Source organism: Ochlerotatus camptorhynchus, unplaced genomic scaffold, assembly GCF_037179485.1.
Source record: "Ochlerotatus camptorhynchus isolate MF236.1 unplaced genomic scaffold, CSIRO-AGI_Acam_v1.1 ptg000364l, whole genome shotgun sequence".
NCBI lineage: Eukaryota > Metazoa > Arthropoda > Insecta > Diptera > Culicidae > Ochlerotatus > Ochlerotatus camptorhynchus.
The window spans coordinates 684,012-704,804 of NW_027040852.1; the positions used below are offsets into that span (position 1 = coordinate 684,012).

The 20,793-nt window shown below is 40.0% G+C and overlaps 1 protein-coding gene across 2 annotated transcripts in view; it reads left to right on the top strand.

The window, feature by feature from the left end:
* mAChR-A (muscarinic Acetylcholine Receptor, A-type) overlaps positions 1-20,793 on the top strand; it is a 387,414-nt gene that overhangs the window by 279,464 nt on the left and 87,157 nt on the right. For both annotated transcript variants that reach the window (XM_065232162.1, XM_065232163.1), the window contains exon 3: positions 3,104-4,068. In XM_065232162.1, the coding sequence (XP_065088234.1) occupies positions 3,182-4,068 (887 nt within the window). In that variant the 5' untranslated portion in view covers positions 3,104-3,181. The remainder of the gene's footprint in view (positions 1-3,103; positions 4,069-20,793) is intronic.

Below are 20,793 nucleotides of genomic sequence, written 5' to 3' on the forward strand. Positions count from 1 at the left end.
AAAATACTGGTCACGGTGGTTTTATGTCAGAGGAAAAAAAAATACATGCAAGCAGCAGAAAAAGCAAACGAAAAAGGAATTAACGCTCCATGAGTACTTCTTATTTTCCTTTAGCCTTCCCTTTTTTCGTAGCACAGATAGAGTGGTGGATAAGGCACAGATCTGGCTATCGCAAGGTTCATGATTCGAGTCCGGTCTGAAACCTATTTTTTATATTTTTATCATGTTTATCCCTTACAATTATTTTAACCCATCCTCACTAACACAATCCACATTTTTCGGTCTCCACAACCAACACTTGTGGCCCGCTGGTTGGGTGTAGCGATAGCGAATGTGGCAGTTCTAACGAAACTAGCTTCATACAATGTACAAATCCATTTCGTTGCAGAAAACAACGAATAAATTCGTAGAACAAACGAGCGATTTCGTTGTACATATAAACAAAATTTTATTTTCAGTGCGATTGTATGATTCGTGAGGCTTCACTCAGAGTGAGCACTCGTTAGTCGTAAAATCGTTGATTGTGACTATCTTAAAGTTTTATGTATCAAACACTTGCCTTCCAACCCCTTCTTGTATCTAACAAGTACGAAATATATTTTTGACGTTGGATAACGTCTTTTGGCAACATACGGGGGTACAAAATTGAAAACAGTCATTTTGGATGCGTTACGAAAAATTAAAAGATTTTGAACGATAATAACTCAACCGTCTCTCGATAGATTTACGAGATAATGGCATCAATCGATTGGAAATATTTCTAGCAATTTGCTGAATGTTTCAAAACTATTGATTTCATTCTGTAAACTATTGAAAAATGGTTAAAAGTAAACCATTGTCTAAAGATGGTGAAAATCGATTGATTTTTTTATATTCTTATACTTTCTCCAACCGAGACATCAGATGCGAGTATCTGACACCTCTGATATTTGCTGTTCTACTATATAAGCGTCCAACAAGGTCACCCGTTCCATCATTGTCAACAACATCAGCCCAACAAAACGGCCCTTTTCAGGGCCACCAAACTTTCGCAAAAGAGTTATTAAGGAATATTCCTAAAATATAATATACACAATTAAGTACAACACATAACAGACGTTATCCAACGCCAACCCTGCGGTTGTATCTAGTATACAACCCTTCCAACTTTTTTTTTTTTTAATTATAGTCACTTTAACGCTCTTGGGTTATTTGTGACTTGTCCGGGGATGAGATTTGAACTCGTGACTTTGGCGTGAGAGGTATGGATGTTAACCACTACGCCGAGGTCACCCCACGAAATATCGTAATAACATCTTATGATTCCAAAATTCAAAATATTTTTTTTTATCTCAAATGAAAGGAAGCAAGCCTGACTGAAAGTAACCACTTCTATCAATTTTCGCGTGACGTGCACTTGACACGGCAGAATATCTGTGAATCCGTCCTGCTCGCACTCGTTCAATTAGATAGCGCAGTACAAACATTTGTGCTGTAGAGGTAACTCTTAGATCAGAAGGTCCCGAAGAAACGTGCTCAATTTTTTGGCTCAGCTCTGGTACTCTCTTCGGTCCCAAGCTAATTGATGCACCCCTCGAAACATATGAAAATCCACGAACCCCTAATTTTATCTGTCAAACTTTCATAACGAATCAAAACAAACATAGTGTAGTACTAGAATTTCGACTAGAATGGGGTACGTTAATCGATTTGCTTAGGACCAATAGGCTAGTCAAGTCGTGAGCCAATTTAAAATCGTTAGTTTCCACCGGTTCCTTGTGCATACTTGTGCAAACAAACGTAAATAAGCAGTGAGATGTGTATACAGTCGAATAGTTGAAGCTAGTGAAGAAAAGGAGAATACACTACCAGATTTGTTTTTTTTTATTAATATCAGTATTGCCAGCCACGACAGTTTATCGCTAATGAAAGTGCTTCATAGTAAAATTGATTATTTGAACCACCCTTATGCACCCTAAGAAGGATGCTCTTCCCCTGTTTCGAAGGTTTCTACAGAAAATATATGATCTGTGGGTTCAACTAAAACTACAGTTGAATTCTCACCAACGGCAAGAAATTTGTCCTCAAAAGTCATAAATCTACGTTCTTTCAACAGCACAATTCATTGACCGTTTCCTCCTACTCCCACCGATCACGCCCTAAAAAACGTGCCCACATCCAAACTGGTTATTTCCTACACGTGTTCCAGATTCCAGTCCTCCTGTGAATAGTTATTGTTTTCAAAACTGGAAATGGCGTCCCTGGTGGATCCTTAACCACAAACCTGACTATACATATATTCACCGTATAAATCTTCAGTGGTAGTGGTTGAGCAAACCAAATCCGATTTCATCGGGTGCAAGTTGGATAAGACCAACTTTTTTGATTCATGCCATTCAACCCTTTCCACGTTGCTGAGTGCACCCACGCGAAGTTATAATTGGAGCGGTGGGTATAGAAAGCTTCGTCTGCATTTTGTGGGTTTTAATTTTCAGTTAATTTTGTTTTCGCAATTATGTAGGCCGGGTTGGGTCACGCCCACGCCCGTGCAACATTGGCAACGGTTGGGTGGGTGGAAATAACCGGTAATATCCAAATAGAAGGGATGCTTTTTTGATTATTCATGCTGTGAGGCTAAGGCATGCCCTGTCATGGATGGTTGATGGGGTAAATCATGCAAATATTCCAATAATACTCAATGAGATATCGAGAGCTCCCTGTGTGCAATGAATCATACATCAGACCATACTGGGAGTGGCAGGCTCGATTCCTGATCCGGAATCCTTTCGAGTTTGAAATATTCTCCGCTTGATTTGGTGTAACGTTACTGGTGTACGGATTTCGATTCATTTTTTAGGTGTACGGATTTAATCCCAGTCAGCGCCGCCGGGATTTACTGAGGCATAACAAGCCAGGTACAGGTGTGGGAGCTGCCTCCTTGGGGTTGGTAGCATTGGTGCTCAGCACGGAAAACAAAATCGGCGGAAAACAAATCAAGGAGAACTGCGTATCAATAAATCAAATAAACACCCATTATTCGTTTATTTTTTTCAATTAGCTACATGTATATAATTCTCACAAAGCAATCACACAACTAACCGACACCATTTCCGTCTCCTTCCAGAACGCCTCGCCAGCCAGCGTTCACCGACGAACCGACAACCACCGGTAGCAGTCAGCGTCCCAGCGTCATCAACCTGCGATGGCTTACTACGACCCGAGGACGACGGTGGGCACTTTCCTGCCCCGGTACAGTGCCAGTGTCACCAGCATTTTGGGCAGCACCGGGACGATGGGCTCCTCGATTGAAGACCTGTTCTTCAACATTACCCCGACAACGACGATGGCGACGGCACTCGGCGTCAGTACGGCCGGCACCACCGGCGGAAACGAAACCGAAACCGTGGCGGAACTCGAACCCACCTATTCGTTGGTTCAGATCATCATCCTCGGTATCATCGCCACGGTGCTGAGTATCCTGACGGTGGCCGGCAATGTGATGGTGATGATCTCGTTCAAGATCGACAAACAGCTCCAAACAATCAGCAACTATTTTTTATTCTCGCTTGCCATTGCGGACTTTGCGATCGGACTGATATCGATGCCACTGTTCTCGGTGACGACCCTGCTGGGCTACTGGCCCCTGGGACCCCACATATGTGACACGTGGCTAGCGCTGGACTACCTGGCATCGAATGCGTCCGTGCTGAATCTGCTAATCATAAGCTTTGATAGGTACTTTAGTGTAACTAGGCCTCTGACATATCGAGCGAAGCGTACAACGACCCGGGCGGCGATCATGATTGGTGCCGCGTGGGGCATCAGTTTGCTGCTGTGGCCTCCATGGATCTACAGCTGGCCCTACATCGAGGGCAAGCGGACGGTGCCCGAGAAGGAGTGCTACATCCAGTTCATCGAGACCAATCACTACATTACCTTCGGAACGGCCATTGCCGCCTTCTACGTACCGGTGACGGTTATGTGCTTCCTCTACTACCGGATATGGCGGGAAACGAAAAAGCGGCAAAAGGACCTGAAGAATCTGACCGGGGACCGGAAGAAGGATTCCTCCAAGCGGTCCAACTCGAGGTAAGTGTTTGCTGTAGGTGCTGGGGGTTATTGTGAGCTGAATTATTCAGTTGGTTTCGTCGTTCGGTTGAATCTGCTGAAGTGGAAGCGATTTGGAATAAAATTCTGAAAAGGATGCACTTTAGCAGTGTCAGTGCAGATAGTTAGCGATATGGGTTGGGGGCAATTGTTTTCTACTCATTTATTTCCGCTCCGCAGTCCCCACTCAACTTGTTACATTTTAATGTGGTGCTTCTTTGTTTTCGAACTGTAAAACACCAGATCGGGCTGCGGTGTTAAAAATGCGATAAAAATCGCTTTTATAACCCGAAGGCAGGCTCTTGTTGGACAATTTACTAGTTCAGCCTGGCAACTACCGAATGGGTTGTATATTGTTACTTGTTGGACGAGATGTTGAGGGAGCAGTTGGTTCGAAATAAATATTTCGAACATAAATACGGTTCGGTTGCTTGCTGGTAGGGCTTGCTCTGGCTCGGATGGTAGAATGGTAAAATTCGTATTGCTGGTGCCGAGGCTGAGAACGGACGGCTGCTGGAAACAATGCAACAGTTTAGCGAGATATGTTGGACAGAGCATGAAAGAGGTATAAGGAGGGGGTTTGTTTTAAATTGTGTGATAATATTCAATGAGTGTTTTTACACCGAGATGGCTGATAGTTTAGATGAGAGCAGATGCATTTGTTTTTCCATGTGTTAGGTATGCAGCGCTGGGAGGGGTTATTGATTGTTGCAAAATAATGTTCCTGACAAGTGACTTTTTACTATAATTTGATACATTAACAGTAACATAGCATCGAGCATATGGAACTAACGATTTTAAATTGACTCACTACTTGACTAGCCTATTGATCCCAAGCATGTCGATCAACGTATCCCATTCTAGTCGAAATTCTAATACTACACTATGTTTGTTTTGATTCGCTATAGCGATACATATATTTATGAAAGTTTGACAGATAAAATGAGGGGCTCGTGGATTTTCCTTTGTTTCGAGGGGTGCATCGATAAGCTTGGGACCAAAGAGAGTTCCAGAGCTGAGCCAAAAAGTTGAGCACGTTTCTTCGGGACCTTCTGGTCTTAGAGTTACCACTTTTGTATAACCATAGAGGTAACTCTAAGACCATAAGGTCCCGAAGAAACGAGCTCAACTTTTTGGCTCAGCTCTGGTACTATCTTCGGTCCCAAGCTAATTGATGCACCCCTCGAAACATAGGAAAATCCACGAACCCCTCATTTTATCTGTCAAACTTTCATAGCGAATCAAAACAAACATAGTGTAGTACTGAAATTTATACTAGAACGTATCTCAATCGATTTGCTTGGGACCAATAGGCTAGTAAAGTAGTTGCGCCAATTTAAAATCGTTAGTTTCGTATTGATTGTTGGTATAACTCTATCCGAAGAGTAGTGATTCTCTCTTTCTCTCTGTTCTGAAAATCATGATCTTGGTCTGATAAACGTGATTAAAGTTAATGAGTTGTGCTTATCGTAAGCCTGTTCTCGAAAACGGGAAGATGGTTCATGGACTTTGAAAGCAGCGTTGGCAGATATACCGATAAGGTTCCTCATAATACCGATTTTTTAGATTTTATACCGATTGATACCGATTTTTTTAAATAATCAAAATTATTATTTCCTGCCGCGCTCACATGTCAGACAAAACCATTGTGATAGACTTTTATCTTTTAGAGTATGTTAAAGCTTGCTTCATTTAGAATTGGAACAAACTTTTGCTCATATTGTGGTGCTCCTGGTGGACGGATTTGGAAGTTCTTGGCGCCCACGTGTCGGGAATTTTGTCAGCTTTACGTATGTATTTTTGACATTCCGCAAATCGACTGTACTTTGTAAACAATCAACATGGAAGCCGAAAGAAGGGAAAAAATTGTGCACAGTTATTTGGAAAATCCATTGTGGTCTGCATCTAGGCTAGCTAAACAGCTGAAATTGCCCAGAAATACCGTATGGCGCGTTATCAAACGGTATAAGGAAACATTTTCGACGATTCGGAAGCCTCAAGCCAATCGTCGGAGTGGAACTGTCGACCGGAAACTGCGTGGTAAGATTTTGAAGACGATTAAGAGGAATCTCAATCTGTCGGACCGTGATTTGGCCAGAAATTTCGGTGCTGTTCATAGTACCGTGAGGAGAACTCGACTCCGGGAAGGAATCAAGTCGTATCGAGCTAGCAAACAGCCAAATCGGACCATAAAACAGAATAGTGTGAAGTTTTCGTTACAAATAAGACAATGACGTCGGAACTATACCAAAAAGAGTGTCTCCAAAAACGAATTTTGCCGTTCATTCGATCCCACGACCATCCCGTAATGTTTTGGCCAGATTTGGCAAGCTGTCATTACAGCAAAGTCGTTCAAGAATGGTATGCAGAGAAAGGGGTCCAGTTTGTTCCGAAAAACCTTAACCCACCCAACTGCCCCCAGTTCCGCCCTATTGAGAAATACTGGGCAATCATGAAGAGGAGACTCAAGGCAAAGGGAAAGGTTGTCAAAGACATCAATCAGATGAAGACCTGGTGGAATAAGATAGCTAAAACGATGGACGAAGAAGGTGTGCGCCGCCTAATGAGCCGTGTTACAGGAAAAATTCGAGAATGCCTTCGAAACCGTGACGAATAATTTTATCCGTATTTTTTCTTAAAAGTATGAAGAAAACGCTACATTTGTATAAAAAAAGATCTTGAATTCAATAATAAATAACTGAAATACAGGCAATTGTTTTTGTTCCAATTCTATCTGAAGCAAGCTTTAAAGTTGTTGAGCCTTGCGTTAACAATTTCTTATGCTTGATACTCTTTCGACTAGTGTTTCAATTTCCTCTCTGTTTTTGGCTACCCAGGAATCAAGAAACAGCTGACGGCTTATCTCGATCATTCCTGGGAATCGAGACATATTTTTATCTTTAATGATACCAAATATGACCATCAGGTTTATTTGATCTTCCCTTGGAAATATAACTGTTACCTGTTATTTTCTTCCACCTTTTTTGCGATCCCTCCTGGAAATTACTTTCAACTTCCCTTCGAAGCTTCGTCTGGTTTCGCTTGAAAGGTTCTTTCATCTTCGTCCGCCAGTTTTTTGCAGCTTCTCCCGAAATATTGTGAAACACAGCAAAAAAAAATGTAATATCGATCAACGTTATTCAAGCTGATGTATGAAATAATGATGTAATAGCAAAAAGCAGATACAATTTTACATCAATGGATGTAATTTTGTTCGCAAAATCGATGTACATCGTACAATGTGATATTACACAACCGATGGATTGACCTGGTTGCAGCAGTTTCGATGTAACATTCAACAACTTTTTTTTTTTGCTGTGTAGCTTTCCCTAGAAGATTCTACCGATTTCCACTGGAAAGTTCTATCGACATCTCCAGAAATATTTGCTCCGGAATATTTCTTTTCAACTTGTCCTAGAAGTTTCTTTCGACTGTTCCGAATACCTCTGGCAACACCGGAAGAAGCTTCCGACTTTCTTAAGAAGTTTCTTCCATCTTCACCAGCTAGGGCCTATAAACTTCTACCGAAAGTATCTACCGAATTCCAAAGGAAGTTTATCGATGAGATTCTTCCTGACGTTTATTCCGCCTTATATCGGAAGATTTTTCCGAGCTACATCTAGCTTCCTTTGGAAACCGCAACTCCTTTCTTCCAATCTCCGAAGCCGTTCTGGCTTACGGTGTGTCACCCAGTTTTTCCCGAAAGTCTCTCCATATTTTACTTGTAAGTTTCCTGGATGTTTTTTCGACTTTTCTTCAAACTTCCTCCATCAGAGTTTTTTTTTTCTTCTTTCTCTGGAAGTTTTTTTTTTGCTTCTTTCAGAAGCTAATTGAAACATTCTCCGAAAATTTCTTCCGAATTCCTAGGAAAGTTCAAAAGTTTCAAATTTCGCTTGGTACCGATAAGCTTGAAAACAATCTGGCAACGCTGTGTGAAACGTCAACATTCAGCCCAGTGACAGGCGCGTAGGCAACATTTTTTTCACCCAGAGTTGATAATAGAAAAGTTACTCAGAGGGAAGCTTGCAACACTGATGTCGATCAAATTTTTAATTTCGGCAACTTTTGTTTTTGTTTATACCTCGGATGACTTCACCGGGTTGTGAAAGTTTCCTCTATTTTCGTGATTTCTCGCATCACTTTTCAAATAGACCAATGTAACATATCCGCCATTTTGAGAAAGCCGAAGTTGAAGTTCAACAGATTATTATTTTATCTTCTTAGAAACAATTCATTTTGCAATACTATTTTTCATCTAGTCAGTGAATAAACGCGTTGAAAATTCAGTAGAACGGTAAAATCACAATTTTACTTTGAATTTCATGCTACAATATAGAAAAAAATACATAGGACATTTTGACAAGTCAAGTTGTACATCGGACATGTTACATTGGACGATTTTTCTCAATGACATAATCAATGAGTGTTACATTGGACGTTTTGTTCTACATGATACTAGATTCCCTTTTACAGATTTCAGAGAAGAATACCAAACATTAGATTGGCCCCGCCTTTAGAAAATAAGCACCAATCAAGTTTGGCAGTCCGAATGACCGAAGTAACAATCATGTACCCATCATTTCAAACTGTAAATTGGACAATTTTTGACCATTGACCATTAAATAAATGAAAGTAAATTTGGATGGGTGTTTTTGTATCTCATACATGATACAAGAGCAATAGTTTGTATGGCTTGGCTGGATTTGTTTACTTGTGTTACTTAGGACATATTGAAAAGTGACGCGAGATTTGAACAAATGAAGTAAAAATGAAGTGTTTAGTTTCGTCCTGCAAAAACAAACAAGACAAAAAGCATCCGCTCAAAAGTTTGAGCTTTTTCGGTTCTCGCGTAACCCACGTGGATTTCTTTTTGCCAGTTGTCACTAGATTGAGAAGTAACCGACAATTTTCGAATCTGCAGTGTAAGATCTGAACTATCGATCGACTACGACAGTAGAAAGCACAAAAAGATAAAACTATAAGACTTCTTCGACAAGCACTAAGGTGCTCAAACTTGAAAGCTTAGTAAAAAAAAATGTTTGGGAATACGACGATTCCAGGTCAAGATCAAAAAGTGTCTCATGGGCTGGTTGTGATGTTAGTTGGCATACACAGTCGATGGAAGCAGGTAGTGGCGTATCATTTCACCAGCAACATTATACTAGAAGATTTTCTAAAGACCGTATTAATCGATGTAATTCGCCGTGCTGAAGAGATGAGGCTTAAGGTCTATTTCGTCACAACGGATTGTGGACCGAATAACATCCTCATGTGGAACAATTTTGGCGTCAATCATTCGAAGGATGAAGTGCTGAATAGCATGCCTCAAATGCATCCGATCTGTGCATGTGACAAAATTGTGTTTTCAAAAGTTGCGTGCAGGGATGAGTTAAAAATAAATTCATTTATCTCCCGGAAGAAACGGTAATTGAAAACGGCTTGAGTTCCAGCGTGGCGAGTATTTTGCATTTGAAAGCATTGGTTGACTTCGAAGCTGTAAAAGGTCTTAAAATGCGTCTCGTCTGACTTACAGATATGTAAATTTTGACGTAGGACTTCGTCTTTGATTTCAATAGGGGGGTACACTTTGTGAAAACCAAAAATGGAACATGTAACAAATTAAGAAAGATTTTGAACGGTAATATCTCAGCTGCCCCTGGTCCAATTTGAATAATTTTATAACCAACCGATCAGACATATGGCTACACATCGATAGGAATGCTTTCGAATGTTGATTTTCAACAAGAAACTATTGAAGAACTGGTAAATGTCCAGCATTTTTCAAAAGCGTCGAATTAACTAACAATGCCACCAATTACCTACATGCATATGCTACTTCCCCAGCACAGTCGTCAGAGAATAGTAAGTAGACAAAACAAGTCGAAGAGGCATTCGCCTCCGATCCTCGGGCGTGTGCGAATAGGGAGGATGGAATTGCGTCATATTTTGCACACTCATCGCCCTATTCAGAACCAAACGCAAATTCTCCGAGATAACCACCATCCGTCGTCTGGCTCGCCGTGGCAGTGTCTGACGTATCTCCGGTCTGATTTACGAGGTGTGCTGAAGGTGTTCCTGAAAAATGAGATCCGTGATGCTGTCACCTACACTAAACACGCCAAGCGTAAGTGGCCATGGATGTCATCTACGTTTTGAAGTGACAGAGACGCACTCTGTATGGTTTCGGAGGTTAAATCATCACCAACTTTGGCAACAAAGCGGCTCTTTTCAGGGCCACCAAGCTTATTACAGTAAAGAGTAGGAATAGAATTCATCTGCCTGTATGTCCATATTCAGAACCAACGACCACACAAAATGCTCATGTAATCAAACTGGAAGCAGGGGTACAAATTATTTTGATCAACCTTGATCTACTTTAAATCGCCACGGCCGGATATTTTCGATGGAAGAAGCAACAATCTAGCATCTAATTCGACGAAGACGGCAGGAAACATTTTTGAAGCCTATTGTAAAGCGACGCGAGCTTTGTTTTCCGTACTGAGCTCCAATGCTACCGGCGCCAGGGAGGCAGCTTCCCTACCTGAACCCTACCTATCGACCCATCAACTCATGAACAGGGGACCAACGGCTTTACTTCCCGAAGGAAGGCGTGATCAGATATGTTATGCCTCAGAACATGCCGGTGTGACTGAGATTGAACCTAGACATGCTGGGGTGAGAGGTATCCACGCTCACATGATGGGAGGAGTCTTTGTAGCTTACTGGCGTCGTCATAATCGAGTAAAATTTGGTGGCACATCATTCTGCTTTAACCTGAAAATATATAAAAGAGCGCTGCTGTCTAGCCTCAACTCATTTACGCTTCGGACGCCGTGGTGAGCAGGCAGCAGAAGCAGTCGTCTGGCTCGCCGTGGCGGTGTCAAACGTGTCTCCAGTTTGATCTACGAGAAAACACGAGGTGTGCTGAAGATATTCTTGGAAAATGTGATCCGTGATGCTGTCACCTAAACTTAACACGCCAAGCGTAAGCGGCCATCGATGTCGTCTACGCTTTGAAGCGACAGACAGTTTCGCAGGTTAAATCATCACCAACATTGGCAACAAAACGGCCCTTTTCTGGGCCAAAAAGCTTATTGCAGTAAACATTTAGAATAAAATTTATCTGCCTGTTGGTCCATATTCAGAACCACATGCCCCCAACGACCACACAAAATGCTCTCCAGAGTTATAATCTTGTAACCAATTTTGGAAGCAGGGGTGCAAGTGATTTTGATCAATTCTCTTCATCAACTTTCTCTTTGAAAAAAAAAATACTACAAATTTGGTACGCCTACAAATCAAAAACGGAAACAGTTAAGATAATAGATGATCGATCAATTAGAAGAACGAAATTTTCTTTACATTTGTTCCGTGCCCTAGCGGTTCTACATACGTCAAGCTCCCGTTCGTGCCCCTAGGCACAGATCCTTCTACTTTTTTCAAATGGAAACCGGCTTGATGCAATGAAAGTTTTAAATTCATATAAACTGGTAATCCACGATCGCCACAGCTTTGAGGTTCATGAGTGCCGAACTGGATTGACCTTATCTTCTGTCGACTGCTTTTTTTTATCGAATATGTCTGGAGGTAGTTTAAAACTATGACATCAAGGAAGTTTGACTTAGCTCTTAGTTTGCACAATATCCAAGTTTATAATATTGATCATACTGTAAATTTATATATGTATTTATATGTATTTATATTTATATAATGTATATATTTATATATTTATATATTTCCATCGAAAAGATCAGCGGGATTTCAATAAAACATTCTGGAAACTGCCAGCCCTCTCACAGAAGTTGGTACTGTTAATGTTGCTCTCATCAACGATGAGTTTGGTACAAGGGATGCTCGACCTGATTCGTACCATCCTCAAAATTGCCCTTTGCTCGCTTTTTACTTTCTATAAACAATTTTCAGACTGCCGTACTATACACGCTAACTTGAAAGTACCCATTAATGGTTGAAAAAGACCTATTTTGAAGAAAAGTGGCTTAACTCATTAAATGAGTAAAATTTTTACCCATTAATGAGTATCTGTTACCCATTAATGAGTAATTGTTAATCATTAATGGGTAACAGATACTCATTAATGGGTAAAATTGTTTAATCATTAATGAGTTAAGCCACTTTTCTTCAAAATGGGTCTTTTTTTACTCATTAATGAGTACTTTCAAGTTAGCGTGTAACGGAACTATCAACTCTTTACGTTCATCTCTTCATCAATCGTATAAAATGTCCACTTTAAGTCTGATAGCTGTCGTTAAGCATCTCCAGCTATTAAAAATTTGTCCAAATTCGACACAACTGTGAGGGACCGTACCAAGTGACTCATTTGGTAGTTGAAAATTTGATTTGAATTGTTGCATAATTGAAAATTTTAGGTACAACACTTGATCAATCAGAAGCCTAGAAAACAAAGATCTCTGATCGCCTAATCGTTTTTAGAATATTTTATGAGCCACCTTGTATCATGAGAGAATATCCCGAAGATGTGATAAGACTTGATGAACAGAACAATAGTATATGATCAACCTGAAGCCTTGAAAAAACATCCAGGTGACGTTTTGGAGATTTTAAAACACATGAAGCTCTTTGGAATAATTTATTATCTGCCGTGTTTCATATGAGAGATACTCTGAGAGATGCGATGAGAGTTATATAATACTTGGGTATCTTAAGAATGATACCTAATCAATCTAAAATCTTGAAAAACATTCTAAGGTTTTCAAGGGGATCTCCTATCACTTGGTGTTATTTCAAATAATTTCTGAGCAGCAGCCTGAATCTCTTGGAGATGTGATTTGAATTTTTGGGCAGTTGAAGATCTTCAGAACGACACCTGATCAAGCAGTCTAAAACAATTATCTTGAGTATATTTTAGAAATCTGTGAACACTTGCAAGTCTTTTCTGAGTGACCTGGTATCTTGAAAAAACCTGAGAGATATGATTTGAATTGTTTGACAGTGGAACTGTTGAGGTCGTATGTTACCTGGAAGTCTTGGCAATAATTTCTGAGCATCTTCTTATGTTGAGAGACTCTCTGGAAGATGTGGTTTGAATTGTTGTACAATTGAAGATCTTCGTAATCATACCTGATCAAGCTGAAGTCTAAAATAGTGTTACTCTCCTTTTTCACTTCTTCTTCTTCTTCTTCTTCATCGCATTTCAAGCTTATTGCGTATGGCATATTAGCTTATTGCGTGCTCTCAACTTAGTGTTCTAGATGCACTTCCACAGTTATTAATTGAGAGCTTACGATGCCTGTACCATTTTTGTATTAATATAATTGTGTGGCAAGTAAAATCATTCTCTATGCCCAGGGAAGTCGAGAAATTTTCCAACCCGAAAAATTCCTAGACCGAACCGGGGATCGAACCCAGCCACATCCAGCATGGTCTTGCTTTGTAGTTGTGCCTTTACCGACTGAGCTAAGGGTGGTCCCACTTCCCTTAGTCCAATCGTGGAAGGGAACGGTCCCAGGGTCGTTTTATGGTTTTTCTGATGTCAGACACTGTAATCGCAGCATAAGGAAGAAACATCAAGATCTGAATGAACATTAAAGGGTTCATCGGCCAGGGTTGAACCTTCTAATTACACCGCTGCCACTTTTCAAACCACGGCAAGAGTTCAGAGAGCAACGGGTGTGAAACTTCCACTTTGTATGAAGATTTCAACGTAGTAGAACGAATTTCAAATAAAAGATTTGAAACCCAAGGAAGACTATCTTCTTCTTCTAATAGAAAAGCTACTAATTTGTGGTTTGAAAATCGAACTTCCCCATTTAACTCCAATACAAACTACTACGGGATCACGTTTTTAACTTGTTTGTGTATAGTGTATAACTACCAATTTTTACAATTTTCGTGTTTTGTCTTATGTCCTAACTTTTCATGCATATCGGTTTTCAAAAAAAAAAAAAACATAACCAGCGCGACTTACGGTTTTTCAGAAGGGTGCTGTGGTGGTGGTGGTGACTTACGGACGCAGGAACTGATGAACTACGGTGCTGGTGGTTGCTGGTAATGCTGGGTGGTGGTGAATCCACTACTCTTCAACGGCCACCTAACCGTCGATCCGGTCAACCGGGAGGCCTCAGGTGATGGCCTATTCCAATGGTCACTTTTCGTGATGAATTCCAGCCAAAATGGCTGAAACAATGGCCTTTTCCAGGGGACGCAAGGCTCCCCAAAATGGCTGACACAATGGATGGTACCAGCCCTTGTTCTGGCGACGTGTAGCTCTCAGAGTGGTCGAAACAATGGCCGGTCCTAGCCGTCGTTCTGCCACTAAAATGGCGTAATGGGAGAGTTGTGTTGGACCTTACAGCTCGAGAAAATCCCTCATCTGCCGTGGCCTCCAATGGAGCACCCGCAGGAACGATGCCTGACAATGTCCACGTGGTATTTGACCGTCGAGTAACGAGCTGTGTGGTCCGAGTACTAGCTGGACGAACGGAAAATGGCCTCACTTGGCCTGTTCAAGTTGAGATAAGTCTCACATCACCGAATTTAGGGTACATTTCAAAGGCCATCCACAATATCGATAAGAGGTTACCTTTTTCCAATTTGCACTCCGGTAATACCTGGTATTGGAGATGGACAATGGTCCCTTTCTCTGGCACAGCACCCCTAGGGTAGTAATACTAACTTTTAGGACACAATTTTATTAACAAACTAACACGTACTAACACTAACTTTTCAAACACTCTAATTTTTATAACACTAGTTAATAACTAATCTAAAATAGAAAAACAAATATAAATTTACAAAGAGAACCATACACTTTTTACACAACGGACAACCTCGATTGCAATTACGCGCCGCACACTTCTAACTTCCTTGAAGTCTTGAGCCAGGAAGATCCAATCAGTCCGACCGAAGTAACTAAAAAGTTCTAGAGTTGTAGGGAGCCCACAATTTTCCTGTTAATTTTTTGACTCGCCCCCTACAGTTCAACCCGAGAATTATGTTTCTTCCCTAGGTTGGATTTTCAGTGTAAGGCATACTGGAGTGGACCCAATTCATTTGCTTAGAAAATGAACACAGATTTGTGACACAGGAGTAGCTCTTATGTTAGTGCACTTGGCAAAGTCAATGCAAATGGGTATATGAAACCAACGGTTACAATAGATATAATAAGGAACTTTTGGAGTTCTACGATTACCTGGAGGTCTTTTGACTAATTTCTGAGCAACTTGGCATTTGAGAGAATATCTGTAGAAGTGATTTGAATTGTTGGGCAGTTTAAGATCTTCTGCATTATGTCTGATCAATCACATATTTTGGAGATTTCCGATCACCTGCAAGTCTTTGGAATAATTTATGAGAAACCTGCTATTTAAGGAAATATCTGAGAGATGTGATTTGAATTGAGGGGCAGATGAAAATCTTCAGCATGATACATTTTCAAGCTGAAGTCTTTTTTGGAAATATCTCATCACTTGGAGGACTTTGGAATATATTCTGAGAAAGCTGTTTTTGAGAGAATATCTAGGTGACGTGATTTGAATTGTTGAGCAGTTGATGATCTTGAAAATGGTGCAGGATCATGATGAAGCCTTGAAACTATTTCATTTGTCGGTTGACTAAAAACCAGTCTTGAGCAAAGTTGTAATTGAAAAAAAAAATCCTACAACAATAGCTATCGAACTTTTTTTCATACCAATGTATAAAACATGTAGAAGCTAATGATAAAAAAGTTTGGATTTCCCATTGTACAAACTTAAAATGGTTTGAGCACAGCCAGAAACATTTTTTCTATATCTAACCGTTCTCATTTTAGAGCAATTTTACAGAATTGTAATTGGATGTACCTTTAAATTTAGTTTTTAGTACTATCTCTATGAACTCATATTTTATCTTGGAGAGACTTTCGTAGCTTATACTCAATTATATTTTCAAAAAATGATCATAGTTCAATTGATTTTATAGATGTTTAAAAATATAACATCTCTATTTTTTGTTGTTATAGAGAATAATATACGCTCATTCAAATTCCATCAAAATATATGTTTTATGGTTGCCTCAACATGATACATTAACATTTAAAAAGGCCATTTTTTTAAAAAGAAAATACCAATAGCTCTTGATCGGCCAAAGGTATCGTTTTTTTTTTTTTTAATTATTTTTTTATTGTGGTCACTTTAACACTCTTGGGTAATTTGTGACTTGTCCTGGGGTGAGATTTGAACTCGTGACTTTGGCGTGAGAGGTAAAGATGTTAACCACTACGCCGAGGTCACCCCCGTCTTCTTCTAAAGGAGCTATTGGAAGACAACTTTGCAGAGAAATTCGAAATAAAAAAAAACTACAAGGGACAGCCCTATAGGGTTGTAGGCAATGGTGACGTAGGACTACGTGGTCTTAAGATGACATCACACTGTTTGACAAAACGTCAAATATTTGGCAAATTTTGACAAATATATTTGACCAAGATGAAATGGTCAAATATATTTCATCAAATATTGCTTTGACTTATATTTGGTTTGTATCAGTCATTTCATTTATTTGGCAATTTGTCAAATAGTGTGATGGCTATTTTATTTTTTGCCAAACATGTTTACTGAAAACATCAAAATAATGTATTTGATACTCTAGAAATTCTTGAGTAGCAAATAACATCAAACAATCGTCGCTTGTTGTGATCGTACTTGACCACTGGAATAGACAATTTATGTGATCAACACACATATCAATGCATATGGATTATTTATCTCCCGGACAAGTTCCTTCAGAATCAGTACTGGCTCAAGTCTAGTAGGGGAACAACAAGATGCATTACGGAATACTATTTCAAACGAATTTTATATGCGATATTGATTATTTTTCTGTTTAGGAACAAATAAAGTGGAAAAAGGGATTTATTGGATGCAATAAAAAAACCGAGCTAGGAGGCTTTCGTAGGACTTCGCGTATCTGTCAAGGATAAGCAAATAAGGTAGTGGAATTAAATGGACACTACTAATCCTTCTCTCTCTCTCTTCTCGGATAGTTTCTTAAACTTTACTGGGATATCCGTTAGGTTTCTCAAGGAAGTCCATAAGGACCCGTGGCTTCCTATGATTAACGGGGATAGTTCCTCAATAATAACCTCCTCTAGGCTATTTATGAAATCCGAAGATAATTTTTCAAGTTTTCGGAAATGCCTATGGGCCAACTTCAATTATATTTTAGATGAAATATGATCGATCGCAGTTCGGGAACTTATTCCTAAAATTTAATTGTTTGATTTGGGAAGATTTGAAAACTTTGTTTTACCATAGGTTCAAAGTTTTTCCTAAAGGGAAACTTTATAAATGTTCAAAGAACATTAGAGCAATTTTTCCGTTTCTAAATATTTATTTTGAAGTAAATGTCATCTTCGCCACCAGCTGAGTATGGTGCTGTACTTAGTACTTTCCATATTCACCGTTCTAATTTAACTATAAACATTTAGCCATTTCCGGGTCATGAACAAGGTTTTGTAAAAAAATGATGTGACACAGCAATCACATCATATAAATCCATTACTTCTGTAAATATAGTTCAGAACTCTGAAGGAGCTGATACGAGATCCCCAAACAAGAAAACCTGAAATGAGCATAATTTACTTGTCACATGAAAGTTTTTCTGCAATTTTTTTGTTCTAGAACCGATTCCAGTGGACCCAGAACCTGATATGGAACATATGATCTTCAATCTGGGATTTGGCCCGAGATTAGCGAAATTCGCTTTCTTGACGCAAATTAAATTAAACCAAATACCATCAGCAATAAAATATCAAATCAATGGGCAAATTTAGAAATGTGGTCAAATGCAAATAATGTAATACGTCAACAAATAGCTTGACAAATAACTGGTTAAATAACCGTTTTGTAGTATTTGGTTAAATATTTGATGGTCAAATATTTGGCTGAGGCAAACATATATGACAAATAACATTATTTGGCAAAACTTAACGAGTCAAATATTTGTCGTATGGGCAAACAGTGTGATGTCAGTTTTATATAATAATCTTATTTGATAACTGCAGCAGGAGCTTGTGTTTGGTGTAGGAATAGGAATTGGAGCAGGGTTCTCTCTGAAACGCTTGACATAGATGGCCCACAGCGACTTACGAAGAGCTACTGACTCCGATCAACAGCGGTGCGGCTTCTTCCTCCTTCTTTAGATGCTCATGTAGACTGCAGCTCGCTGCTTGCAGGCAGTCTTTCGTTGTGTACTGTAGAACACCATCACTCACCACGCGGTGATTGAATAAACATAGTTTGGTGAGACCGGATGGAATTCAACTTTGAAGTCTGTGTTAGGGAAATCGCTTTTCGCAGGCAATCGGTGATAATTTTAATTATAAAAGCAACAGTTGCATTTTGAAAAATTATAAAGTCTCAAATTTAAAAGATATGTAGAAATATTTGTGATCGATTGGTGATAAAATTATTGAAATTGGTTCAGGGGCAACTGAGTTATTAACGTTAAAAATCTTGCATGGATTTGTTTGAAGGTCGCATCAGCACGATTAGTTATTTCTAGATAACAGGTCCTATCTGCATTGATCGATTCTCTTTATCGATTTTCTCTTTCGTTAACAACTCAGCTGCAAAACCTATCTCTGTTGTATTTGACGTTTTGGACGCTAGATAAGAACTTCCTTTATAAAACAATGTGGTAAAATTAGCGTGAAATCTGTTCACATAGCAGTGGTTATCAAAAGAGAAAGTCGATTAAGAGAATCGATCAAAGCAGATAGGACCATTTGAAAAGTTTATCGAGATTTGGCGTGGAACTGCTCAACTGCAATTGATAAGATTTGTTTAAACTTTCATGCGATTTCGGAATTATCCACACTCTTAAATTTATTCCATAAATTCTTGAACCTCGTTTATCGAATATCCAGAAGTTTGAAAATCCAATTTAAGCGTAACATTGTTTTGCCGTAATCCCGGAATGCTGGGCAGTGTCAATATATGTAAGGTTTTCTCCTCCCTCACTATTGGAGAAGATCTTGTTTTAAAAATCTTAAGCAGCCACCACCAGGGATCCAGTGACAAATCTCCAGCAAAGAACATTTTATTCAATAGTTCGTTCCTTCCCAGATCGTTAGACTCTCTGTGGAAATGGTAACCGACACCACCGAGCACAAACAAATGTTTTCCCATCCATCCATCGAACGGCAGACCTGGGCAGCCAATGATGCTGATGCTCTCCAATCCACATATTCTCCAATCCATCTGCTCTGCCCGTCCACCCGTCAATCCCAGCCATTCATCCATCTTCCCCGGTCCGGACGAGTGTGGGAGCAAGTAAAAACAATCCCTTTAAACCCTGTCAAGTGATGCCTGCCACCCCCCGTCGCACGCCGTCTCCTCTCACGGACGACATGGAGATATGGCCGGGTGTTAAAATGCAGGAAAGCGATAATAAAACGCAAGAAAAATGAATTTTCTGCAAGCAAGGGAACACATGCACTCGGCACATCTATGCTACATGGTGGGAAATGGGAAGCAGTGAGGGAAAAGTTGCTCGCATTTTGCAAATGGCACTCGTTTGCTGCGGATTTAATGCAGAAGGAGATGCTAAATCTTCGAAATAGATTGTAATTTATTGATGTTCGGGTTGCATATTTTTCTTTTCCTGACTGCTGCTGCTGTTGGTGGTAAGGGAACGAGACTTACTGTTATCAGAAGCGTTAAAATATTGGATTCAGTTTTCAGGTCTGCTGAAAATGCTCACTAACTACACTTTGAAACGACTCTTCAAATGACAACCTCATTTAGAAAACCGTAGCAGTATCATTACATCAACATTGACATCTACATTTTGGTTTCAATTGGCCATAATCAGATTAAGATCGTTAAAATTGTATCAAATCGTACCTAAAAATAGGATCCTCTTCCAATGCTCCAGCATAGTCACCATTCCTTCTTCTCACCCAAATCGTTGTCCTTTGTCGCAATGTGCTCCCTTAACCGCAATAGTATCACTCACAATCTCCCAGTGCGGACAGTTTTCCTGCAGCAAGGGCGCTCTAGTCTACATGGTAGTTAGTTACAAACTGCTGCCTTTAAAAACATAGCTCCCACCCAGTAATAATGATCCCATGCGGGAGTCCGTCGTCGTCGTCCTGTTCATGGTCCTTGCAGCCTGTGGACCGGAGGCTGTCTGTGGTTAATGCTTTCCCGTATTTCTCTCGCCGGAAAACCTCAAAACGATAGAGAAAATAATTCTCTTTCAAAACGATTTCGTTTTACAACCCCAATTCCAGAATGCGGGCAAAACTGTTCCCTTGTTTGCAGGAACGGCAGCTTCTAAACCTCAGCATTATTAGTAAGTAGGATGCCAGGCAGCAGCGCTCTGAAGTTTTTTTTTGCGGGCAGTGGGTGAGTGCGGGAGTGGAGAACTTGCTTCCGTTGTTTGCCGATTTGTTTTTGTACGTACATGCATTGAGGACCTTATTCTGCAGCGCACTCTTTTTGATGATATGTGTGATGTGGTGTATGCAAATGGTTTCCCGCCTGTCTGTCCTGTCTATTGTCTGTGGTCGTTGACAACCGCCTTCCGTTTCTTCCGTTGGATTGAATTCTTTCACAATAACCAAATGGCGTGACCAGACCAGAGAGGAAAAGAACAATGTGTGCAACTCGAAGTAGTCATTTTAAGCTGTACGATGCATTAGGTCCTAAGTAACATTGATCGATTCTTTCGTATAAACTGCTACATTAT